This window comes from Ictidomys tridecemlineatus, chromosome 6, assembly GCF_052094955.1.
Source record: "Ictidomys tridecemlineatus isolate mIctTri1 chromosome 6, mIctTri1.hap1, whole genome shotgun sequence".
Taxonomy (NCBI): domain Eukaryota; kingdom Metazoa; phylum Chordata; class Mammalia; order Rodentia; family Sciuridae; genus Ictidomys; species Ictidomys tridecemlineatus.
The window spans coordinates 140,688,311-140,715,893 of record NC_135482.1 but is presented as its reverse complement, the minus strand read 5'-3'; the positions used below and the strand labels follow the sequence as shown (position 1 = coordinate 140,715,893).

General features: G+C 32.9%; 1 protein-coding gene across 4 annotated transcripts in view; it reads right to left on the bottom strand.

Moving 5' to 3' along the window:
* LOC101971599 (tudor domain-containing protein 3) overlaps positions 1 to 27,583 on the bottom strand; it is a 126,453-nt gene that overhangs the window by 44,098 nt on the left and 54,772 nt on the right. For 3 of the 4 annotated variants that reach the window (XM_078015808.1, XM_078015807.1, XM_005324825.5), the window contains 6 exons: positions 26,238 to 26,379; positions 19,398 to 19,469; positions 17,647 to 17,796; positions 11,570 to 11,710; positions 10,957 to 11,113; positions 9,528 to 9,653 (listed from right to left, as the gene is read on the bottom strand). In XM_078015808.1, coding sequence (XP_077871934.1) covers positions 9,528 to 9,653; positions 10,957 to 11,113; positions 11,570 to 11,710; positions 17,647 to 17,796; positions 19,398 to 19,469; positions 26,238 to 26,379 — 788 coding nt within the window. The remainder of the gene's footprint in view (positions 1 to 9,527; positions 9,654 to 10,956; positions 11,114 to 11,569; positions 11,711 to 17,646; positions 17,797 to 19,397; positions 19,470 to 26,237; positions 26,380 to 27,583) is intronic. The other variant, XM_078015809.1, reaches the window with a different exon arrangement.

The window sequence follows — 27,583 nt, the reverse complement described above, 5'->3', positions numbered from 1 at the left end:
TAGCTTAAAACTGACAAAATATATGAAGGAACTAAACAGGCTACTAAGATAAAATTGACAAGTTACACCAATGTAGTAGAAAAAAAAATCTCTCTGAAGCAGTGATGTTTCCAGTTGAGCCCTAAATAATGAGAAGAAAGGGCTGGAGTTGTAGCTCAGTGGTAGAGTGTTTGTCTGGCATGTGTGAGGCCCTGGGTTTGATCCTCAGCACACAGAAAATAGATAGATAGATAGATAGATAGATAGATAGATAGATAGATAGATAAAGTCTGTTGACAACTAAAAGAAATTTTTTAAAAAAAATGAGAATGCTATGAAAGCAGGGAAACTTAAGTAGCCCAAGAAGAGGGAATAATACATACAAAGGTCCTGGGCTAGTAACCTGCTTCATGAATTCTAAATAAAAATATAATCATCATTAATAATTAATTTCAAAGGGAAAATACTATGTATTCTAATATCCCCAAATTGATATCAACTTACTCAAATAAAAATACCAAATCCAAGAAACAATGATCACACATAAACTAACACTAGTTTTTTTAATCTCACATGACAATTTTCTTTGATCAATTAATCAAAGATATACTGTTGTTTTTTGTTCTCAAATTCTTTCATAACTATGACACACATTAAACAGAAGACCAAGTTTAAAATAAACATATTTCTTATATTTTATGTTCAAAAAAATTAAGTTTTTTAGTATTCAAAACCACCATGAGAGAGAAAAGTAAATTTAAAAACTAGGGGTCATAAAGCAGATAATTCCAACTATAAACAAACAAATCATGAGAACTTTAAGACATAGTGCAACATTCAGCAACAACACAAGTGCAAAGATGCCCCCTCCCACCATGCTCAAAATGCATGTAAATCCAAGGTGCATTCCCATAATACAAAAAAAAAAAAAAAGGAAGGGAGGGAGGGAGGGAGGGAGGGAGGGAGGGAGGGAGGGAGGGAGGAAGGAAGGAAGGAAGGAAGGAAGGAAGGAAGGAAGGAAGGAAGGAAGGAAGGAAGGAAGGAAGGAAGGACGGACGGACGAGCTTACTTTAGGACACAATAATACCCCCATTTTACAGATAAGGACGCTGAGGAGGCTTTGCCCAAGGTCACAAACTATTACGGGCCAGGCTATATGGGCAATGACCATACAGGCTCCATTTTACCCTGAGAAATGCTTCTCCCATGAGAACACTCTGCCTCTGTACCTATAAATAGTTGCTTAGTATAGCATGTTTGGCAACACAAAATGGCAATTCTTATACAATGTAAAATTGTTCTCTCTTTGGTTCCCATTTTTTCTTGGGCAATGACTCTGTCAGAGATTGATTGTCTAGATGTTAGTAACCATTCTCTAACTTGTACTCAACTAGTACAACTAGTCCTCTAGGACTATATCTGGTTGGGTAACTTAGGTGGCACTTCCCTTCTGCTTGCTTGATGCTATGTCAACCTGGAAAGTCCTGTGGGAAATACCAATGGACCCACTGCATTGTTTTGCTAACTGTTCAATTCAGTTTCTGTACCCCTGCTTGTTTGCAGCTATGTCAACCTGGATGTGGTTTTTGCCTTTAAGGACCCTGAAATGCTCAGGCTCAAGGCTGTTCCTTGCAAAGACAGTTATGAGTTATGGGTCCTGTGGGGAGCAGTCACCAGCCGGCAGGCTAAATAAAGACTCTCTTATTAGGACAAAATGGACTTGGTATGTTTTCTGAGCGGTCTGCCCCATAAGACCACTAGCACAAGGTAGAGCAGGGACTGACCATTCATTCAGGTTCCAAGCCCAACTATTAACCTCCCTCTCACATATCTATCTTCAAGCAAAACACCATTATTCTACTAACATTAAATCATCAATAACTATGAGTTATCTTCAATATTCTGGAACTCAGGTTAGGATTACCATAAAAATATTATTTTTGCCAGGGATAAAAGAAGCACTAGTTAGACAAAGCTCTAGGACTACATCTGGTTGGGTAACTTAGGTGACTCTTCTCCTTTTCCTTTTCTGTAAACATATTAAATTTCATACCATAAACATGCTATTACAATTAGAAAAAATTTAATATTTGTAATGTCCTTTTCAAAGAAAGGGTTTTTCTAGCCACAGTTTTGCCTTTCTCCAACAGTTAACAACAGTTACCCTACAACAGAGTTTTGTTTTCTGGTGCAAGTGATGAGTCTTATTCTGAGTATTTTCAATTTATTAGTTGTGCACACTGTGCGCAAGCATACATACACATGTCCATGCCTGCACAGCACCTGGACATGTCCCAAGCCTCTTCTCTCCAGTTTCTCCTCAGGTCTCAGGTTAGATATTACCTTTTCTAACAGAACCATATTCTCCAACCCCTACCACTGAGTCAGAAACCCTTCTTCTGTGCTACTATAGTACCTGCAGGGCAGCATACAATCCAGAACTGTTCTAGCCTTTGTTTTGCTACATTTTAAAAATCTCTGACCTATTTTGTTTATCAGTATCTCTCTTCCAACACAGTAACTGGCTCCTGGTAAGTCCCCAAATAATATTGTGGAAGGGATAAATGAGTATTCTTCAGTATTTTCTAGAGTGAATAAACATAGCTTTTATGAAGAAAAAAGCAATTTTGCAAAATAAAGATTTTTATAATTACTGTCATACTGTGGGAATTTTTTTTTTTATTCCCCGTGTTTTCTTAACAACTTCAAGAGAAAAACAGTATGTGTGCAAGCCCTAATGATTTTTTTTTTTTCCCCTAGAGAGGAGATTTAATGCAGGAGATGAGGACATGGCTTTGTGGAGCCCATTTTAATTCTTGTTGCTCTAAAATCCTTATTTTCTTCCTTCTATCTAATACTATACACTTCAGCACATCAGTCACATTTCTTTCTTATATAACTCTTCTGAAATTGGATATTTTCAACTTTCTAGCATACCTTGAGTATAAAATAACATAAGGATTATTAAATTAAATGTAACACTGTTAATTTATTATCATCCCCATGCTACTATCATTAAGTGCCTTCTCTCCTTCATACCAACTGTTCAATGGTACAATGGTGGATTTAGGCAAGCGAGGCAAGGTTCCCTGTTGATAAATAGGGCATTAAAATTATAAGTAAACATAAAGCATCATCATTTATTATCACATTTGTAAAAACTGAAGGGATGAAGTATTAGAACAACCGAAACTGCCATAATAAGCATCAGCCACATACAAAAAACTAAATGTTACTTTTGAGATCTTTTCCTCCAAGTTGATTAATATTTTCTATGGTGATGAGTATGATGACTTAAATTCAGTATTACTCTGTACATACATGTTCTTGTAAATGTCACACTAAACTATAGCTAGACAAAAATCTCTTACAATTAGGAAGTCAAACTATGCTAGTGAAAATTTTAAGTCATTTTCAAGAGGCAAAAAAATGAAAATAAAGGAGATTCTTAAAAAGAAATACCAAAAGAATGTTCATTTATGGGCCAGAATACTATTTATTAAGAAGTCATAGTACCCCTATACCTGCTTATCTACTGACTTCTAAGCTGTTCTACGGAGAATAACTAAAATCCTCTAAGAATCAAACAAAACAAATCATTAGATATTTATTACAAAAAGATGATATGAACTGATTAGTATATAAATTTAAATTAAAGCAGAAACAGAACACTAATATTGTAATATCTATATTTAAACCAGTTTATACTTTTTTCCAAAAATTCCCAACTAATTTTTTTCAGTTACACAAATCAGGACTTTTATATATAAAATATCTTTAGTTAATACATATACTATTATTACACAGAATGCTCTGGCTCTAAAAATTGTTTTATCTGTTCAAAATTTATATAGTTTGTTTCTCTATAAAAATCATTTCCTCTATAAATATATTCTATATGATTCTGAGATTAGAAAGCATAGAAATGCTATGGACTATTTCTCATTTTTAACAAATACATGTAAAATATGTGTTTAGTTTATTATTATGATAATGTTTTCTATTTCATAGAAACCATGGACTATTTCTCATTTTTAACAAATACATGTAAAATATGTGTTTAGTTTATTATTATGATAATGTTTTAGATAACATTATTATAATCCATGTATTATAAAAATAGAATAAAATCTTTTAAAAAATATTGTGGGAGAGGCAAGAAGAGCAATAACCCATCTCCCCAAACCCATACAATCAAACTGTCTTGCTATACATATATTTTTAAATGTTTTTAGTTTTTGGTAGATGGACATAATACCTTTATTTTATTTATTTATTTTTATGTGGTGCTGAGGATTGAATCTAGTGCCTCACATGTGCGAGGCAAGTGCTCTACCACTAAACTATAATCACAGTCCTGTCATGCTATATTAAATGTTATTCTTTACTAGTCTTTCAAAACAAACATCTCTATGTTTATACTATATTTCATCTACTGGTATTCTCCAGCTTATCCTCTAACCATACTATTTTTTTAAGTCTACAATCAGTGGTGTGCTATACACAGCTTGAACATCTTAAAAGATATGCATCATGGTAGAAACAGTTTTGAATTGGGAAAGGACAAGACAGGATCCAAATCCCAGTTCTTGAGCTCTTATTACATTTTCTTTCTTCAAACCTGCTTGCTTATCAAATGGAAATAACAATATATATTTTGCATTTCATATGATTAAATGAATTAATAATATGCAAAGCATCCACCATAGTTCCTGCCAGAGTACATGCTCAATAAATTGTAACTATTATTTTAATTTATATTTAGTAAATGTTTAAAGGAATGAACAATAAATTGAGGAAAATAGGAGAAAGGCAAAATGAAAAATAGGCTCATGTACTCTAATATTCTGAGACAATCAATATGCCATCTTTCACTGAACTAAATACCAAAGAAAATTAATTACATATCACGTGCCATAAAATAAAACAATTTAAAATTTGGATTTAATATGCAATCCCTATAATAGTAAGCTTCTTCAGGTCACTAGTGTTCAATTATATCAGCTATGGCATCTACCCAGAAAATTTCAAAACTTCAAAACAAAGTATATCTGGACCATTTTGAATTTAAGAACGTCTCTAATAGTATGCTAATAAGACTATGAGCTGAAAGGAACACAAATAATCTACATAAGCTAGGCAGGGCGGTGCACACCTGTAATTCCAACAACTTGAGAGGCTGAGACAGGAGGATTGTTAAATTCAAAGCCAGCCTGTGCAGTTTAGCAAGATTCTGTCTCCAAAAAAAAAAAAAAAAAAGGGGGGGGTGGGGCTGGAGATGTAACTCAAAGATTTAGTTCAAACCCAAGTACTGCAAAAAAAACCCAAAAAAACCAAAACTATACAGCCTCTTTTCACGACACCTGATAGAGACTAATTTTGTAAAACTAAATCCTTTGGAGTAGCCCCTAGTAAATGCTAAAGATATTTATAGATTAGTGCTAGATACATTACTAGTCTAAGAAAATATCAACATTTACAATTTACAATACATTCAGAATAATTAAGATTCCTAAAATCAGTATCTTATAAATCACAAATTCCTAGGCAATTAAGTATGGTACTTAAATTATTAAATACATTTTTAAATGTATTTAAAAAGTTGAAATACACTATGATAAATTTTAAAACAAAATACCAGTAGCAGGACACAGTCTTTTCATTCGTATGTTTGTTTGTTTGTTTTGTAAAGACAATTTTAGGAGAGGTCAATTTTCAGGGATTATTCTCAATACTACCATCACTTAATATAATGTCAATCAAACTTAGTGGCACGTCCTAACAGGAAGCTGGCATCCTGTTAGTCTACTGTCTTGGAACTGAAATCACCTAATTAAGATAGTTAATGCTTTAGAAAACCTGGTATAAAAATTATGAAAATGTCAGGACAATGGAAAGTATTGGTTATTTCTTTCAGACTTCAATTACAAAAAACAAACCAGATGGCAAGTTTGAAACCACAGAAGGAAAAGAAATAACTCAGAAGTGCTCTTTTCTACTACAGTAGTCCTCCTGATCCACAGGGGATCTGTTTCAATATCCTCAGTGGATGCCTGAAACCATAGAAAAGGCTATTTTTACACCATGTTCTTTCCTATACAAGTTAAATTTAAAAATTAGTCACAGTAAGAGATTAACAGTAATCACTAATAATAATAAAACACTTTTGGCAATAAGCTATATTAAAATTGGCAGTGTCACTACTCTTGTACTTTGGGGCCATTATTAAGTAAAATAAGTGGTACTTGAACAAAGGCCCTATGATCCTGCAACAGCAGATCTGATGACTGAGATGGCTTCTAAGGGACTAGCACAGGTACCATGCACACATTGGACAAGGGAATAATGTGTTTCCTACATAGGATGGAAAGGTATGGTGTGATATTTTATCATGCTACTCAAAACCTTACTCAATTTAAAAAATCTTACATTTCATATACACCTTATATATTCAGGTTACAGTTATTTATTCATGTATTGAAATATTGAAAATTGAACCCAGGGCATTTAATCACTGAGCTACATCTCCAACCCTTTTTATTTTGAGACAAGGTCTTTCTTGAGTTGTCAAGGCTGGCCTTGAAATTGGAAGCTTCCTGCTTCAGCTTCTGAAAGAACTGGGATTACACGGTAGTGATTTTATACAATACTTTTATCACACCTACATTTTAACTGTGACCTGTCACATGAGGTCAGATACAGAATTTTCCACTGTGGCATTATGTCAACACTCAAAAGATTCAGATTTTTCAGCATTTCAGATTTTATACTTTTGAATTAAATATGTTCAACCTATATGACACAATCATCTAGGTAAAAACTTACTAAGCTAAATTGTGTCTTCTAGGGATCCCAAATTAAACAATCATCTGAAAGTTTGGACTGATATGACACAAAGAAGAAAAGTTCAATTTTCAATTTTATTAGAAACATAATTTTGAATCCTCACATATATGTATCACTGAATCACAACTACTTCTTTATAATGTCAATTTCTATAATAGACACAAATGATGATGTTGATGATATGAACATATATCAATTACAAGGTCATAATTCTCTTCATTATCTGTTTATAAGGCATTTAACCATTTAAAATTATGACAATTGCCCTGAAAAGCTTCCTAAATTTTCCTGAGAAAATCTCCAACATTTCATACTATCAATGAAGAATTAATTTTAGAATATAAGATTTATGGAACAATGACCAAATTCTGAGAAAAAAGAAGTGGAGATTCAATTTTTATAAAACTAGCAGTATATTTCAGGCTTCAATTCCATGAGATCTTAAAATGTATTGAAAATTCAATTGAGTACCTTACGTCAACTATTTTTTTTTTTTTACTGTAACTAAAGTTTACCTAAGAATGTGGTGAATTAGTAGTATGAGTAGGTTAGCAAAAAAAAAAAAAAAAAAAAGAGTAACAGAATAAAACTTGGCAAAGATACTTTAAGGGTGATCACGTGCAAAGTTTTCCCATCAATCTTGTCACCTTTATCGTAACCACGAAGACAAGACCAAGAGAATAAAAAAATCATCTATAAGGGCTGGGGATGTGGCTCAAGCGGTAGCGCGCTCTCCTGGCATGCGTGGCCCAGGTTCGATCCTCAGCACAACATACAAAACAAAGATGTTGTGTCCGCCAAAAACTAAAAAATAAATATTAAAAAAAAATTCTCTCTCTCTAAAAAAAAATCATCTACAAGTATAACCACCTTCTATCTATATACTTATAAATTTATTACACAGCTGTTTGTACTTCTATGAGTTGTCATGATTCTTTTCCATGTGATGTCATCTTAAAAAATAAAAGGGGCAGAAAAGGGCTACTGACAGAATTAGTTCCAGGTCAGACAAATATTTAAAAATAATGAAATAGCAAACCAAGCAGTATTCAATAGTGCTTGATTATAAAGTATTAAAAATAAAAACAAAAAACTACTAGATCTTATTTTGTAAAATAAACTTTTGAAATAAAAGACTAAAGATTAATATAGGTTATAAATATGTCAGAAAACTTACTGTCTGGTTTGCAAGATGACAACTCACAAACTAAAGGCACAAAGAGATATTTATTTAAAAGAATTTTATCCTTAGTGTAAATGAAAAAAAAATGAAAATGAAAATGAAAAAATATAAGGGCTTAGTGGAAGTTGTTTTAAATATAAGAATCAATTGTGGTTTGACATGTTTGTAACCCAGCCAGTCAAAACAACTATTATAAGTCATAGATGAGTTACAACTATCAATCTTAAACTCACTATGATTTAGTAGATACTGTAACAGTCAAAAGGAAGTGTAGGGGGACAGGAAGATAAAAGGAAAGAAGATCTGAATAGAATTGTATAAAAAGAGATTGGGACAAGAATATCAAGAAGTCACAGTCGGAAGTGAGAGAGATGTGAAAAAGCAGCAGAGATTCTCCTACTGGCTTTTCAGAAGTAAATACCATGACTATTGCCTGTGTTATGATCTATGTGGCAACAACTTGAGGGACAGCTTGTAGGAGCTGAAAGCTGTCTTCTGAAAGCCAAAAGAGAATTCAATTTTTTGAATTCTGCTAACAATTAGTGAGCCTGTTAAGAGGACCTTGGGCCTAAGGCTAGATCATAACCTTGACATACATAAACTATGATAATAAATCTGCATTTTTTTAAAAAGCTGACTTTGGGGTAATTCATTATACAGCAACAGAAACTATTTCATGCTTTAAAACCAAGAAAATACTTTTTTTCCATGTTACTGCTTATAGTTTTCCTCTATACTAAACATTTGCTTTTCAAACAATGTGGATTTTTCTATATAATCTAGCAAAACAGCTTCCAGTTTCATGAAACCTGAATACTCCAAATCTGTAAAACAAAAACAACTAACAAACAAACAATCCACATTACCTCAAAATTTATTTGGTTGGATTTAAAATATATCTCAAAAAGAAAAACTACATTTAAACGGATATTTCCCTATTATTTTGGAATCATATTTTTAAAACTTACTCTTTGGAAAATATTTATCATATTCCACTCTTAGGAAAAAATGATAGACATTTAACATACTTACTTTCTTGAGTATTTATGTTACTCACTGAACTATATCATAATTAGAATTCATTACATTGTGAAAGCATATTCTCTCAGTCTCAACATTTTACACAACATATAACATGCAGAAAAAGAAGACAGACTAATCTCCCAATCAAAATAAAATACATAAGAATATGTAATAATAGTTTTCCAAAATAACAATTTGTCTACACGGCTAAATCTGCTATCTAATAGGAGTAAAGTTGAGAGAAGTTGTTGGTACAATTATTTATCATACAATTAGAGGGCCAAATAAGGTGCTATGTATTTTTTTCACAATGTAACAAAATTTTCTTCTGTGCTTTTGTCAACCAGGAAATGCTCTAAATAAATTTCTAAACACTCAGAATAGATGTTCATATCATCCGCTGCTTTATTAAATATTTTTGTATAATTCTAAATAAAGTATTATCTTTAAAAAGAAATCTATTTTTAAAAAAGGAATCTACTTTAAGTTAGCCTACCTTCCACATTCAAAGTCCCCATTTTAGATTCCAGGAAATCAAATAATGTGCTTGGTGCTGATGGCCTTGCATTTCCTAGGTCTTCTTCATCTTCAGATCTTATTCGACCCCTTCCTTTTCCTCTACCTTAAGATTTAAAAGTAAGACATACATACATATATATACATGTGTGTATGTGTGTGTGTGTGTATGTGTATTTATATATATTCTATATGGAAAAATGGAAGGAGAAAAAAGCATTAAAATACAATCAGCAATCATTTCAAGCAGGATGTTATATATATTTCTTTTCATTATTTTTCCGTATATTCTTTTAATAATAAGAAAACTTTTAAATGATTATATTATATAGTACATTCAACCAATTTTGTCCCATTGTCCCAGATACAGAACATCTATAAAAATTACTCACAACAATATAACACTATGGCAACTTTTAAATAATTATTATGTTAACAGAATTGAGAACTTTTAACTTAATGGGTTAATCCCCTAAATGAGTTATCCAGAAATTTAAATTTGCTTATATATATTATCTTTAAAAGAAAAAATTATAATAGAATTTATCATTATATTCAAACATGCATATAATCTGATCAATCTCCTTTCCCAGTACCTTCTCTTTCCCTCTTGCTCCGCTATACTAATCTCTCTTCTATTATTAATATTTTAATTTTTGTATAGTTACCTATATTATATAATTATAAATATATGGAATTAACTTTGGTAAATTTGGACATGGACACAGTAAAATTTGGTAGATTTCATTCCCTATTAATTCCAGATTCCCTTCCTTCCTCTACTCTACAGTTTCCTATTTTCGTAAGATACCCCAACTTCCCCACTTTTAAAAATTATTTTTCTCTCTGGCTTCCACATATAAAACATTCAACCCTTGGCTTTCTGAGAATGGCTTATTTTATTTAGCATAATGTTCTCCAGTTCCATCCATCTACCAGCAAATGACAATTTCATTCTTCTTTATACCTGAGTAAAATTCCTTGTTTTTAAAATAAAGGAATGAGACTTGAAAAATTACCTAATACCTTTGACCATGCAATAATTAAAGAACACCACCAAATAAAATTTATTTTCTTCTTAATTTTAAACGGTGTACAAATTGTTGTCATTTATATAAGTGGCACAGTTCTAGAAATAATTAATAGAACTAGTCACTCAATGTCATATTTTCTCTGCTTCTCATACTAACCCCATTAAATAAGGTACCATTAGACATACTTTATATAAGGACAGAGAGACTCAAAATAACCTGCAAACATATCTATGGTTCCAAGCTCACAATCCTTCCATTCACCATGCTGCATAAAGTTACAGTCCTCACAGTGATAAAACTCAGCCTCTCTTTTGATAAAATATATTACTCTAAAAGCCAGCAATAATATCTGGCACATTGCCTGTTAAGTTATACCTCTTAGAGGTGGACCTGTAACAGGTTTCTGTTTATTGCCGTTAAGAAGTACATTCAATGCTGCCTCTAAGTTGTTGCCATTATCCATAAGAGCTTGCCTCGATGCTTCCTTACTGAAACCCATTTCTGTTATGTGCTTCAGTGCCTTTTCATCAACCTATAAGGAGTAAGAGAAAGCTGTGCTGATAGTCAGTAAATAAAGTGAGGTATATATTTTTAATTATTTACTGTTGTTTAACTCAAAATTACATTTCATATTTATGGAAAATAATATACTAATGTAACATTCACTTGCTATTTATTCATATTAATAGTCAAGAAGAATCTGTATAAAATGTATTATGCCTTGAGTACTCTCTAACTTAGCAAGTTCCATTGCAAATGCAAAACTAAGAAAAAAAATTTTTATATTAAAATAAGATGTTTGAAAATAATATAATGAAGAGAAAACTACTCAGTGAATATTTTTATGGTAAAAAAAATGAAAAATTTTTGATAGTTCTCCATCAAAAAAAGTAGTATAATTTATATAGCACCTTTCTAAAAACTCAAAGACAGATGAAGGGTATTTTTTTAAAAAATATTAATTTTGTGGTTGATTCTTTAGTCTTACCAGTTCTCTGTAGACACCTTCCTGTTTCCCCTCTGATTTGGCTGACTTTTCTTTTTGTAAAACTTCCCTGTTTCGGTTACCAACAGCACTCATATTGAGATTACTTCTGGCACTACCACCACCTCCTCCAAATGTCTTGGTCTTTAGGATAAGAGAAACATAAAAGAGGTGTAAGTAAACAGCATTTAAAAATAGCCTTAAAACCCAAGTCACTACTAAAAATATCTGGTGAAATTAAGTAATTAAAAGTTTCTTAATTATGTTTTACATGGAAAAGTGAAACAGCTTGTTCTTTTCAAACAGCACAAGTCACAGACAAGTATTAGCCATTTTCCTCTCACAAGTCAGGTTGCCTTTCAGTCTCTCCAAGGAAATAAACTTAACTATACAACAATATAAAAGAAAAGAAAATAAGCATTATAAAGATTAGATGTCAAATGATTTTAGGATAAAATTTATGACTGATAAAACTGGAACTGGTTTCTAAATCCACCTACAAGGCAAGGTTATACTTAGCAAGATTCTAAACCTGTGTAAGAATTGGTCACATTATGTCCATGGTCTAGGAATATGATTCTATGGTGGCAGAAAGTAAACAAAAATAAATTTAAACACTGTATTAAAACTACTAATTTATTATCTACATTAATCCTATGTTATTTCTTACCAAGTATATTTAAACAACTTTTAGATCTATATTCCTTATTTTGTCTCACTTACCTGAAAAACTTATAATTAAATTTGAAACTTTACTTTAATCCAATTTTTTTCTTTTCAAAACTTATGAAGAGATAACCATGAAGAACTTTGTTTTGGAAAGATACAAATTCATGTATAGCATTCACACTGCTACTTATATAACAGCAAATTAAATATATGGTTACATAATATTTTAAAGCTCTGACAGCTTTAGCATAAATTGAATAAGTTAAAACTTTTTATTAGATATCTTATTAGAGATAATGATTAATTTAATGATCATTTTAAACTTAAAATGATTATAATAATAAAATATTTCAGATATAAGTGTACGAAACACTAGGAAATTACCTTGAATCATAAAAAAGTAGAACCAGAAAAACAAAAATATCATGTTAAATGAACATTAAAAGATTAATAAATATCTCCATTGAGTAGTTGCTACCCCACAATATTTAAGTTGAATTCAAATCAAAATTAAAATTATATATTCAAAGACCAAAAACATTAACTGATTTATTCAATTTTTGGGTTGTGAAATTCCAACAAAACTGAAGGCAGGTATGGTAGCACACACCTATAATCCCAGCTACTTGGGAAACTGAGGCAAAAGAATTACTTAAACCCATGAGTTTTTTTAAGACCAGCCTTGGCAACATGGAGAGACAGCATTTCAAAAAAAAAAATTGAAATACCTTGATAGCCATTACTTGTTTGAATGCAAAGAATAATACGGGGTTATATTAATGGGATACAAAGGTTAGAGACAGGAGAGGATTTAATACAGTTAAGTACACAGGCTTTGGACTAGCTAGACAAGGCTTATGCTAATCTTTGCTCAGTCACCTATTATCTCCTGTCCTCAGGCAAATCACTTTCCACTGAGCCTCAGGTTTTCCATTCTTAAAAGAGCAATGAGAAAAACTACCTTGAGAGGATTAAATGACACCATCAATAGGAAGTGATTATCTCTGTAACTGGCACAGGGAAAACACTCAATAACAGATAGTAATTACTATTTTGGATCATATCTAGAACATAGTTACCTGAAAAGTCTGGAGGCTGACCTCTTCCAAATTAAATACACTTCTGGAATTTATGTTCTGTAACTCCAAAAGTGCTTTTTCTTTTGACAATGAAATAGCCCCAATTTCTAGACACATTTCCTTATTATTTGATTTCCATTTTATGAATTAAGGAATAGGATAAACAGCACTTTCAGAATCGGATTTTTTTGCTGCTTTAAAATGGCTCTTAATCAAAACACATAAAAGTATCTAGAACTGTCACAATTACCTACCATGTAACTGGTATTGCCTTTTATGAACCACATCATCTGTTCACAATATGTGAGTGAGGTATATGTGAAATCATCATAACTGTGAAGTTCAAGGGGGCTCTCAAAGATACCTAGCAATCTTACTGTATTTCCCTAACCCATCTGTTCTCACATTTTAAACCACTGTCTTAAACGTTTTCCTCACTTCTCAATCCTCCAACACCTTTTCCCCTCATTGTTACTGTTGTCTTGCTTCATTTTATACTTAAAAAATTGAAATAATCATTGAAGAACCCACACGTTTTTATTACAACAAGAGGAACATAGAGGGGATGAATAAATCTCCACCACTAGTCACAAGACTTTTCACTTGTCCTTGACAGGTTCCTTACTTCTTTCTCCATGATACATTTTCTGCATTCTCTTGTTTCTATCCATTACTGATCACAGCTTGGCTGGTTCAGCTTCTTCCATCCAAACTCTAAGACTGAAATGCTACTGAGCTCTTACCCTCTTCTATTCTCTATAAACACTCATTCCTTTGGTGATCTCATTTGGCTTAATGACTTTAAATATCATTTGCATGCCTAAAGTAACTCTGAAATGCATGTATCTATTCCAAAGCTGTTTTCAACTATAGTCTTCTGTCTCACTGTCTGTTAAACATTACTACATGCATGTCTAAAACGCACCACAATATTTACATGTTCTTCATCTAAACCGTCATTTTTTCCCCTTGGGTTACTTCAATATGTGACTTACTTAATTCTAATCCTCCTCTTCTACAACCTACTCTGAACACAGCAGCCAGAATTAATCTTTTAAAATGTAGGTCAGTAGATGCTATATTGTGCTCAAACCCCTCAAAGAGCTCCCATTTCTCTCTGAATGAAGGCTAATGTTTTTACAATGGTTTGTAGCATGCCACATAAGCTGACCTCCTTTTTTTCTCTTGTCTTTTACTTCTCATCTCTTCACTGTTTCCATGATCTCCTATGCTTTCCTTGAACACATGTCCCTGCTTTATAGTCTTTGCAATGGCCCCTCCTCTATCTGGATTACTCTTCTTCAGCAACAACACAGCTAATTCTCCTACATCCTACAAATCTTCTACTATATTTAAAATTGCAGCATGTAATTTACATATTTGATATATTTATATTATTGATGATAAAGATTTTATGTTTTGCATATATTAATCCTAGAACTGTTACTGGGTAACCTTGGGCAACTTGCTAATTGGTTAATTTTAAGCCTCCACTAACTCTCTCATATGTAAATTAAGAAGTTCTGAAGTCTGTTTTAGTTCTTAAAAAATATGATCAATTACCAAGAATTTGTGGAGAAAATATGTTATCAATTAGGCCTAAAAAATGAAGCTATTAAAACATGTGAACTGGGCTGGAGATGTGGCTCAAGTGGTAGCTTGCTCACCTAGCATGCATGCAGCCTAGGTTCCATCCTCATCACCACATACAAACAAAGATGTTGTGTCCGCAGAAAAATAAAAAATAAATATTAACTCTCTCTCAAAAAAAAGTAAATAAACAAACAAACAAAAAAAAAACATGTGAACTATGCTCCAATAAAGAGCCAGCTATAAAAAAAGTTGCTCATAATCATTAAGGAACATCTATTTAGTTTCTAGTATTTTCTTGTGAAACTCCATAATTTTAATATCTTCTGGAAAAAATAAATATATTTCATATAAATTAAGTGAAATATTAATTTAAGAAATGTTAATTTTTTTAAAAAAAGGTACTTCAGAAAACAGTGCATAAAAAAGAATAGCAACAGCCATGTTTATTTAGAGCTTTGAACAACAAAATGTCAGGATCTGGTCCAAGTAGTAGCAACTGTTCTAAATGTCTTAGAAATTGTTAATTTTAACTCCCACAGTAACCATATGAAGTAGGTAATACTACTGTTCCTGATTTTCACAGATGATGAAAGTTGGGGTACAAAAAGCTCCATTTAAGATTATGAGCAATATATACTTCCAAGATGTCTGATTCCAGAGCTTATGTTTTGGCTCCTACTCTAGACTGATGATTAGAAAGACAATGCAGGAAGAACAACTATATTTCAACAAGTCTTCTACTTAAAATGTGAAATTAAATAGATGAAAGCAATTGTTAGCTAAGCTTTATTATGGTTTTGGAATAAAGGAAACTATTCTAACTCATTGGTAAGAAAAGTCTAAGCAACTAACTCAAGAACTTAAATTTAAGAACTTAAATTTCTTATCAAAGACTAATCAAATACCCATTCCAAATAAGCAATAAATTCAAAATAATTAAAATAGAACCTTTGGCTAACAATAGTGTAAAATGGAGTGTGAATATGTATGTGTGTGTGTGTGTGTAAAGACACATATAACCCAAAGATAAAAATTACTACAAATTGAATAAAATTAAGAATGAAAATAACAAAAATGTTGATGCTCATCCATTGACATATCCTCAGAAGTTACTATTCCTCAGAAGCTGCTATTATGTGGGAAAATGGTAACTAACCCAAACAATAACCCTCTGCTACATAAAAAGTGTTGGGTTCAGTTGTTACACTGTTAAGAATAAAAACAAAAGGGAAAATAAAAAGATGATTTGTTTTTAATTCTTGCACCAAAGGAGTCTTATTAAGGAAGTTGGGGCCTAATCCCACATGATGGAGATTGGGACCTACTTTTTCTTCTATTAGACACAGGGTCTCTGGTTTTATTCCTAAGTCCTTGACCCATTTTGAGTTTTGTGCATGGTGAGAGATAGGGGTTTAATTTCATTTTGTAAATGGGATGGACTCCAACTAAAAAGTTTCTTCTCAGCAAAAGAAACAATCTGTGAGGTGAATAAAGAGTTTACATCTTTGGAGCAAATCTTTACTCCTCACACATCAGATAGAGTACTAATCTCTAGGGTACATAAAGAACTCAAAAACAAATAAAACAAATAACCCAAAAAAATAAGTAACCCAATCAATAAATGGGCCAAGGACCTGAAGAGACACTTCTCAGAAGATGATATACAGTCAATCAGCAAATAGATGAATACTTGCTCATCATCACTAGCAATTAGAGAAATGTAAATCAAAACCACTCTAAGATTTCATCTCACTCCAGTCAGAATGGCAGTTATTATGAAGACAAACAACAATAAGTGTCGGCAAGGATGTGGGGAAAAAGGTACACTCATTGCTGGTGAGACTGCAAATTGGTGCAGCCAATATGGAAAGCAGGATAGAGATTCCTTGGAAAATTGGGAATGGAACCACCATTTGACCCAGCTATCCCACTCCTCAGTCTATACCCAAAGGATTTAAAAACAGCATACTACAGGGACACAACCACATTCATGTTTATAGCAGCACAATTTACAATAACTAAACTGTGGAACCAACCTAGATGCCCTTCAATAGATGAGTGGATAAAAAAAAAAAAATGTGGCATATACACACAATGGAATATTACTCAGCAATAAAAGAGAACAAAATCATGGCATTTGCAGGTAAACGGTTGGAGTTAGAGAAGATAATGCTAAGTGAAGTTAGCCAATCCCAGAAAACCAGATACCAAATGTTTTCTCTGATAAGGAGGTTGATTCATAGTGGGATAAGGAGAGGGAACATGAGAGGAACTCTAAATAGGACAGAGAGGTTGGAGGGGAAGGGAGGGGTCATGGGGTTACAAATGATGGTGGAATGTGCTGGACATTATTATCCAAAGTACATGTATGAAGACACAAATTGGCGTGAATATACGTTGTATACAACCAGAGATATGAAAAAATGTGCTCTATATGTGTAATAAGAATTGTAATGCATTCTACTGTCATATATAAATTAAGAAAAAAAGAAAGGTAATTTGCTAGGAAGAAGAATTTATTAGAATTGCCAAGGAGATTTGGAAAAAGAACATAAGAATAATATGTGTAAGCTTAAGACCCCATGAGGTGACAAAGCATTTTTTACTTATGAAATATGCAAGAATATTGTCATAGGTTTGCTGAATATCTTACGTGAAAAGATAATAACAATCATGAGTAATCTAAATAGAAAATAATGATAAGAAATAAGAGAGATTTGTGACTATTTAATTTCTTACTTCTTTACTCTTTGCAACTTCTGCAATAGCGGCAGTCCTTTGCTTTTCAAATTCATCATTATCATTTGTAGGTTTAACAGGCATTGTAACTTGCAATGTCTTTCTTCTATCAAGCTCTCTGGTATCCACTTGGACATGAGATACACACTTCTGGTAAAATAGTAAAAAGAAATCCAGTAATTTCGAAAGAGATTAAAAAGTTTTCGTTAGAAAGCAATACCTCTTGAAAAGAAATGTTTGTATACATTTCAATAGCTGAGAATCTACGAAAATGAGATTCCACCCCACAAATCTACAAAAAAATTGAGAAAACAGTAGTAAATTGATTAAAGATACACAAAAATGTGGTCCTCTGAATCAGGGGATGCATATATTGAAGCAAGGAATCTAAGTTTCACTTTTGGATAATCGCTTAAAACAATTTGAGATTTCACATGGTCTATAGTAATCAAAAGGAAAGTTAAATTTGATTCTGTAAGTAAGAGCTCAATTTCCATATTACGCCACAATATCCATATAAGAATTATGTTATAGTTATTTTAACATGTTTCTGAACTTTTAAATCAAAAACAAAAAACCATACCCTCTGCCTCAATCAGGCTGCAAACATTCATTATTTGTAATTTATAAAAGAGACATATTATCACCAAATTCCTCACAGGTAAATTCTTACAAATATGTCATTTATCATCTTCAAATATAAGTTACTAGAAACTTTCTACTTTGTTTTCTTTCTGGGGATTTTTATTACACTGTGAGAATATCATAAACATGGACTATATATTAGGACTTCATGCTTCCTTTTATCTTGACTATCCATTGTTCCAAAACACAGAATAAGATCAACATATTTTTAAAATATTTTCAAAATAGTCACAATGCAAAAATAACTCTAAGTACACTATATGAAGAGGTTTTTGAAGAGGATGACAGTCAACTGATCTTACTCATCTGATAAACTAGATCATTTTTATACCAAATTAAACACACACACACACACACACTAAACCATGTTACAGAAATGTAGGTTTCTGTTTTCTAACTTTATGTCCTTAGCTCATATTTACTCTGAGCCAGCACTTGTAAAGAACAAATCCAAGGCAGATTTACCAAGAGTTAAATTTCGGTGATTTCATGAGAAGAGCTAGCTGTCACAGGGATTGCCCTTGGATTTGCCAGGGATAAAACAGGAAAGGCTGGAGGACACTGATGTGAATGCAATTTGATTATAAGCACAATGAGGAAGATAAAAGATACTGACTAGCAGAGGAGCTACCTCAAGGTAGTATTTTGTAGCAAAGGAGACTGAAAAATAGAAAGTAGACAGAAAAATTTTCAGTTGTGTAGAAGAATGAGGGCTGCTATGGGTGAATGCCAACTGGCAATAAAATTAAATCTAACTGAAATGGGTATTTAGAGTGAGGAAGAAGAGCAGACTTCTGAAAAATTATGGCATATTTTAGTCTTTCTACTTTTGAATATCCCATTGAAAAATAACAACAACAAAAAAAATGTTTCTCCTTATCCTAATTAGTTCTTAGCTGCTCTTCAGTTATGACTCTTAAATTGTTTCAATCTTTGGATTAACAGCAAATTACTAAATTCCTTAAATTTTCAAACTCTGTATTTGCACATAATTCCATAACCTCTGAATAAATAGTTCACAAAAAAAAAACCTCAGCACACATTACATATAAGTGAAAAACACTTTTTCCTGACTTAAATTCATTTGCCAACATGAAAGTCATTACCTGTCCAAAAGGCACAAAAGGTGGTGGTCCACCTTCAGTTCCAATATTGCTTCTATTGTGTTTTGATAAGCTCTGTGGGGGAAAAAAAGTCATAAAACAGAATGCACATAAAAGATATTTAAAATGTACAAGGATCCACTTCTTTGAGTAGACTCTTATAAGAAAAAGGAAAAAAACCTTCTCTAAATTATTTTAGACCACAGTGAATAAAATATTATATTTCTCACTTCTCTTTATTTCCCCTGACTAAAATACATATCCATGTAAAATTTTCAGAAATATTTTATCAAAACGTTATCCTAGGGAGAAAACAAGCTCTCTTCAAGAAATAGCAAAGCCAAAGATAATAAACTGGCAACAAATATTAATTTTAAATTATCTTCAAAAAAAAGCTTTTAGACAAAATTTATTAGCAAACATACTGACAAAAGTGATTTTGAATTATTTAAAGAGATCAGATCATTATAGTTTATAATATGAATGTTTTTTTCAATTAATGTAAGATTTTCTTAATAATGTCTTAAAACAATTTACACTTTGAAGAAACACTCATTGATTATACTCTAGTAAAAATTAGCTTCAAAACTACTAATTTCAGTTTGCTTTTTTGCCAAACTCTCATAGAATTAGAGAAGTAACAATGCATGATGAAAATGGAAAAAAAATATTCTCCTAGCAAAGCAATTTCTCAGATTGTGAAATCTTTCCTATCTATTACTCCTATTCAGTTCGTTTTTGAGACATTATTATATATCTTAAGCACTAATGGTTATTTTGACACATCTCAACTGTAAACATTTTTTGTGTATTTTAAAATGTCATTAAAGAAATTGCTGATAAAAATACATTATAAAAGAGTGTCAAAGTTTAAAAAAAAAAGCCATGTGTACTTTCAAACATATTCTAGAGTTCCTAAATTAAGCAATACTATATGTTTTCGGTAAATTATATAGAATTCTAAGAATAATGATCACCACAACATTGAGTTTACTAAACAAAGAAATATTTAAACTGTACATGAAAGCCAATTTTTTTTTTACAAACTACATTTAAGATATTAACCTGATTTAAAAAGAAACACACAACAAATTCATAAAATTATCTAGGGAACATTTCCTCAATTTTAATTTAGATCTAAGAAAACAACAATGCAAACAGCTTTAAGTCATTGCAACATACACATAACTTTAAAAACTCATATAAGTTACTAGTAATATACCATCTCTCAATGACATTATATAATTTAAAACATCTTATAGGATTTCTATTTCCTTACCTGATGAAGGTACAAGAACCAAACTTAATCTCCCTTTATAAACATCTAGCAATCTGGACAATGTGTGTTTAAAAAAAAAAAAAAAAAAAAAAGCACTTTAAGACATAAGACAACAGGTAGTCTAAGACTATTATCACTGAAAGAGAGAGAGAAAAAGGAAAACAACAGATGAGTTCTGGTTAAAGATGAGACAGAAGTAGAATGGTAGTCAGAGAATTCTACACTTAAAATAGGTAAACTGTTCAATTTTATGTTATCATAATAAAAAAAAAGAAATAAAAAACCCCCATAACTCGGGACACTAAAATGTTATAGAACTACATTACTTTGAAATACATCTGGTACAGAACTCCTAGACCATACAAATGTACAAAACACCTAGGCTTTGAGGGGGTTTTATTGTTTTCTTTTCTTCATCTTTCTATAACTCAGCATAGTTACCACACCTATACATAGTTTACTGCTCAAAGCTCCCTTTCTTCATTTTACACAAATATTTAGAGTGCCATTATGTCCACTGTTTATCTTCCTCCTTAGGATTTTCTAAAGGAAATCTCTTTATTTTTCCAATGTATTTGCAAGTTAACCCTTGAATAATTAGCCTCCAAATGAAGACAGTAAGAGAAAACAGAGGCCTAAAAAGACTTCAGTTAGACAAAACAAAATTAAATTGGAATTTAGGCATGTAGGACCAAAGGTACATCAGAAAAAACGATGAGCTCAAAAAAGACAGGTTTGGGGAACAGGGGGAATGACATGGACTAATTTTAAGACTAGAGTGAACTTTTAAGTCAAATTAGAGTCAGCCCAGATATGGGATTTTTAAATTTTCCTTCCATGTACCTGTCTGGAGAGAAATTAAAATCTCATGGGAACTAGCGTATCCTCTGACATTTCCAAGCCTGTCAAGTCTGCTTCCTGCAAGCTGAGTTCCTGCAATTTGGGGTAACACCTGTTACATTGTCCCCAAAGCACAATGTCCACCTTTTAATATTACCAAAAGGTCTAGCCTTTCCAGGAGAAGGATACCCTTAGCTCCTCCTGTCTTTCCCTTTTTCTAGCATTTAGAGAGGGAGTTACTGAAAGAACAGAATAGTAGAATACAAGAGGGGGGAAAAAATGAACATAATTATTTATGTCTCATAGTAACTTAGATTTAAAAGTGACACTTTTTTCTCTGGTCTCGAAATGGTTTGGGCCCTTACTCATGCAGCCTGCATTCCAGATGGATATCAGGCAGGCAGCTAAGGTATAAAGAAAGCTGCTGTATTGAACATGACATGCAAAAATCTTGTATACAGGGCACTTCTGACCATTTTTCCTTTTATTAGAGTTTGTGGATCAAACTGATCCCAACTACCTAAGATACATTATAAGGGTGTATAAACAGCCAAGGAAGTATTTCCCAACTATAAGACAAAAAAGAGAATAAGACATTCCCTCTTCTTCCCTTTGCCTCCTGCCAGGGCATTCCCTGGTATCCTTTCCATTTCTCATAAGAAACCTTGTAAAGAGTTGAAGCCTATCAGAGTAGTTATTCTTACAAATGGCCTTTCATCCTGTGATTTCCTTAGATCCCTTCCCCTTTCCTCCATAGTGACTAGTGGCCTTATATTGTATGATTCCCTGACTGTTATGATAAACTGTGACCTGTCTGTTGAACCTACCACCAGCTAAAAATCTTTTGGAGGGAGAATTGGGCCTCACTCTCTATGGAGGAATGTATTCAAGGGTTTCTCTAAGGTCAAACTTCAGCTCACTGACATAAACCGCAATCCAACCATGCACGTGTCAAATCAATAAGGTCCTCCCAAAACACCAATCTGCTCCTATTAATATAACCTTCTATGTGCACCAGGCTTCCATCACTTGGGCAAACCAAATCCCAAAGAATCATATCTTTCCAACACCTACTCCAAAGTCCCCCAAATGGACAAACTGGCCAAACAACTGTCATTCTAGGCCAACACAATACAGCTGGTACCCCAAATATATGTGACCAGAGACATGAACACATCTAAGAATCAAACATACCCACTCAAGAGCCCTGTAAAGAACCAACACAAAATTCTGCAAAATGAAAGCCCATGCAGGCTTAACCCAGACAAGGAAACCATCCTGCCTATACCAAACCCATACAAGCAAACCACCACAACAACATGTAGAGAAAAGCTGCTGGACAAACACACCCAACTCCCAGACATATATACATACCTCTATCCACACATACTCAGGGTGCTAACCATATTAAACAACCCAAAACAACAGCCATCCATTCAACCAGCCACAAAGCAACCATTCAAAAGACCCTAAAACAGGTATGAAACAAAATCCACCAAGACCTAGCCTCCTAAGCAAAAAAAATCCCAATAAACAATAAGATATCATTTCAAGAATTAAGAACAGGCTCAGACCTGAACCAGCACATTAAAATTCGACCCAGAAAAAACAAAACCTCAGGCCACCTTAACAGACTGTGCTATTTATAGCCAATTTAAGCGCATACACAAACCTACCTTCTGTGCTCTACAGCCTACTTACATTTTAAGTTTGGTCCTCTTACTTCACAAAATATTTTCTCTTCCTTTCAACTGTTCCTACCAAAGTATGTTTTCATACCTATAACTTTCTTATGTCTCTTTCCTAGTTGCTGATCCTTTCTCAAGTCCAATCCTGAAATAATCCCTAAGAAATTCCAGAACACCACTCCTTCCATGAGACAAAGCACTTCAGTCAAAACAAAACACAGCCAAAACTCCACCCACTCCCTGCCCTTTTTGTAGCTGGACAAGGACACAGACCTCTGAGTGATGTTCCCAATTAAGGAGAGCAAACAATTGTAATAGACTATGATTATCTTGGATTGTACCTTGAATAGGTACAATGGAAGAGAAAAATCAAGATGAATGGCATAAAAGTGGGGAAATAATTTTTGCCCAAAAGTACAACTGAATAGGTCTAGCCTGAAAGCTTTTAGAGAACTGTGGCTAGAAATGTGTGAAATTGGTCCTTGTCTTAGAGGTGGTCACCAGGGATATTGGTGGGATCTGCATCCTAAGAGGCACTCAAGGACTAAAGATTCCCAATAACATTATCTATGGATATTAGTGAAACGATTAGGGTTCAGAGGGACATATCAAGAAAATTGGGCCTACATGGGTTCTGTGGTACACCTAGAAAAAGGCATTTTTAGCAGAGCAGTACAGAAAGAAACCACTTGGCTTACAGTTTGGGGATTGGTGGGTTATCTCTTTCCCAAAGACCTTGGAGACACCTGAGCCAGCCAGGTTGACCTGGTTCACGTTGCAAGAGGAAGCTAAAGCAGAGCTTGACTAGCATTCTTCTGTCAGGGACAAAGGGCATTGATCAAGCCTCTTCCAGTAAGCCTGTCACCTGAGTCTTTAGATAGCATCACTTTTAACTAGCCAAAAGAATCCAGTATTTCCTTTATTTGGGCAGAGATTTTTCTAAAAGGAGTACAGAACTTCAGGAAAAAAAGTAATAGTGCCATTGGTCCATTTTACTCACCCTCCAAAAGACAAGCCCCCAAATCTGAGGTATAGAATCTTTGTTTCATAGACCTGAAGATCCAAAGAATGAGAACCAGGGACAACAGAAGACAGAATAAAGTAGCAGAGTTTATTTTTGAAACAGCAGAAGCATAGCACCCATAAAGGAGGAGTCCTGAGTATGCTACTACTATCTAAGGATTTATAGGATGTTTCTGGAGTTGACCTTCAACATTACTGGATAATGAGTTTTAGGGAAGGGAGTTTAATATCCAATCAGAGAAAAGCACTCAGTGATCACATACTCTCTAATCAGGATCTTGATTATGTGCTATTCACTTGCTTGATCACTGTGTGGTCTGGCCCATCAGATACTTTGTACACAGAATGTTGTAATCAAGGTTCCCCTGCTACCATACTTCTGGTCTAGTTCTGGCTCTTGCTCTCACTAGGCTCTTGCCTGGCTTTAGACAATAGGCAACACTTGAAGGTGGCATAAGAACATCAATTTTAGTTTAAAGTAATTAGTTTACATGCTTTCCAATTAATTCCATCCCACAAATATTTTCTATATTTATTACATGTAAGTTTCAGGACTACCACTTTAAAGATAGAAGATGGCAGCTCCAACATAATGGGGGGGAAAGGGGCCACGGATTCTACTCAGATTTATCACTAACCTGTGTGATCATAAAGAAAGTTATTTAATAGTTCTTAAAAGTAAATACTTTTATATGTGTAGATATAATGCCACCTTACAAGACTAACAGGAGGACCATAGGAAATACAATAAGAGCACAGCACCATATGTATACACTGGTCAACAAATATTTGTAGAATTGAACAAAGATGATACAACAACCTTGTTGTAATCAAGGTTCCCCCGCTACCTGACCTCATGGTCTGATAATCTGACCTCAAGAAGGGTATTATTTATTAAGGGATATAAAAAAAAATAAAATAATTTGAGTGCAAGGTCAAAAGTAATATACTATTAATACAGATAACATGTTTCTAATATTTAATAAAGGACCAAATACTTCACTTTGTGAAGGAACAAGCATTTGGACATGCAGGGATTAGAAGAGAAAAATCAAGATGCACAAAAGTGGGGAAATAATTTTTGCCCAAAAGTACAACTGAAAAAAACAAAGAGAATCAAAGAAGGAGTAAACGGTTTCATTTGACTGGAAAAAAATCTATGCAAAATAATTTAGAAAGTTTAACAGGTAAAATGGAACTATGACTAGTTCCTATTTCATTCAAATTCAGACATTTGAAACAGAAGCAGAGTGTGACTTGTTCTGACCTATGCTAGAGGAAAATAATCTGTCAAAAGAGCATGAAATAAATTAGAAAAATGGAGAAATGATATGTACTGAGACAAGTTAAACGGCTACTGAAGCAGTCAAAGCAAGAGACACTAAAGATCTAAACTGTAACAACAGCAATGGAGTGGGAAAGCAAGAAATTAATAAGGGATTCATTCAGCTATAGTAGACCAACAGAATTAGTTGTAGGAAGCAAAGTAGAGAAACAATTAGAAGACAATCAACATGAGTAGCAGGATGATGTGCAGCCACAAATGGGGGAAAGTATCAACTAATGCAACTAGAAAGTCAAGTACAACAAGGACTTCATTATAGTAGAATCCTAACTAGCTTTCATTTGCCTGCTTGTATGCATGTACATAAAACAAATATACATATAACCATACACCAGTATACGCACAATTTTTTAAGAATTATTCCCAAATACAGTATACATAGATAATAACATAAATATTAGAAATTTTAAAACTTGTCAATAAAGAAGGATTTTTTAAATATAAAATATAATGAACGTAATAAAATATAATGAACACTAAAAAATTACATTTGCTCTATAGGAAGACCATGCTTAGACAAAGGTAGACAGTTGCTCTAAAGATCATCATATTTTATTCTACTCACTGTTACACAAAGAACTAATTTTACTACTTATTATGGGAAGAACTCCCTAAAATAAGAGAATACAGTGTTTTAAATGTTCAAATCATTCTTAGTTAATACTCACTCTCTGTAACTCCCATTTCTCAATAAGGTGTTCCACTTCACCACCAAGAATTGTGGTATTAGAGTCATTCAAGAGCAGGAATCCGTTCTTTACATCTACAATGCCTGACAGCTTAACCTTAGTTCCAGGTGGTGTGTTCAAGCTAAAGCAAAGGAAAAAACAGTTAAACAAAACAAAACAAAACACATTGAAGTTCTTCCCCTAAAGTGGAATAAATTATGACTCAGTCAAGTTATTCAAATTGCATCAACATCAAAAATATTTTTCAGATTAGCTATCAAGTATAAATAGATCAACAGAAAGAAAGACCAGATACAACACTCTCATTTTCTAACTTAATGATAAAGAAATGTGCTTAGGTTTCCATGTGTTAAAACAACAAACAACAGTAATCACATCCACAAAGTTATGGCAAAGACAAAATAAAAGTTTACTTTTTCAACACAACCATGCTACATAAATATATGTCTCTTTTTCCCCACTGAACTTTTGCTATACATTGCAAAATGCTTTATATTACAAAATTAAATTTTAATACAAAAATATTCTGACCAGTATAATTTAACATCTGTATGAATTATAGTAATCCATAAAAAATAATGGTCTTTAAAAAAAAACATGTTAAACTTCAAATGATAATTATTTACACAGGAACATTAAAAGGCCTTTTAAAAAGAAAAAAAAAGAGAGACAGAATGAATTAGTAACTACTAAAAGAGAGAGCAGCCTAGTGGCAGGAAACAAGGGAAAAATGTTTATCTTTAAATTATGTGTCTCTTTAAAGCAGAGGGGTGGTGTGGTATGGTAAAAAGAAAATAAAAAGGTTTTAGAGACATACAGATCTTACTTGGAATCCCAAATCTGCTACTTAAATCACCTAATTTCTTGGCACCTTGTTTTCCTAATCTTTAAAATGTCAATAATGGTTATTGTCCTCGTGGTTGTGAGGATTACGTGAGCCAATATTTGGAAAGTGCCTGGTTTGAACACTGGCTCTGCTACTCGCCATGCTCAACAATGGTAGTTAGTATTACTACTATAAAGTTGATGACATGTTCTATGTAAAACTGCTTCCTCTGTCAACCTGGCAAAAGTAAGAAATGCTACATTCTTCAGAGTTTACAGGTTAATAATTTCTTAACCTAGGCCATGTCTAATTCTGTCTAAAATCTGAAAACCTTTCAAATTTTTTATAATATGCAAAATTATGCTTTATATATTTTATACTTCTAAACTAACGTTGTTTTGATTATAGAAAATAAAAATAAGCAACAATTGTTTTAAAAAGGCCTTTTAACACACTAAGCTATTTACAGTAATTTTAAGCCTTCTGTACACTAATTTTA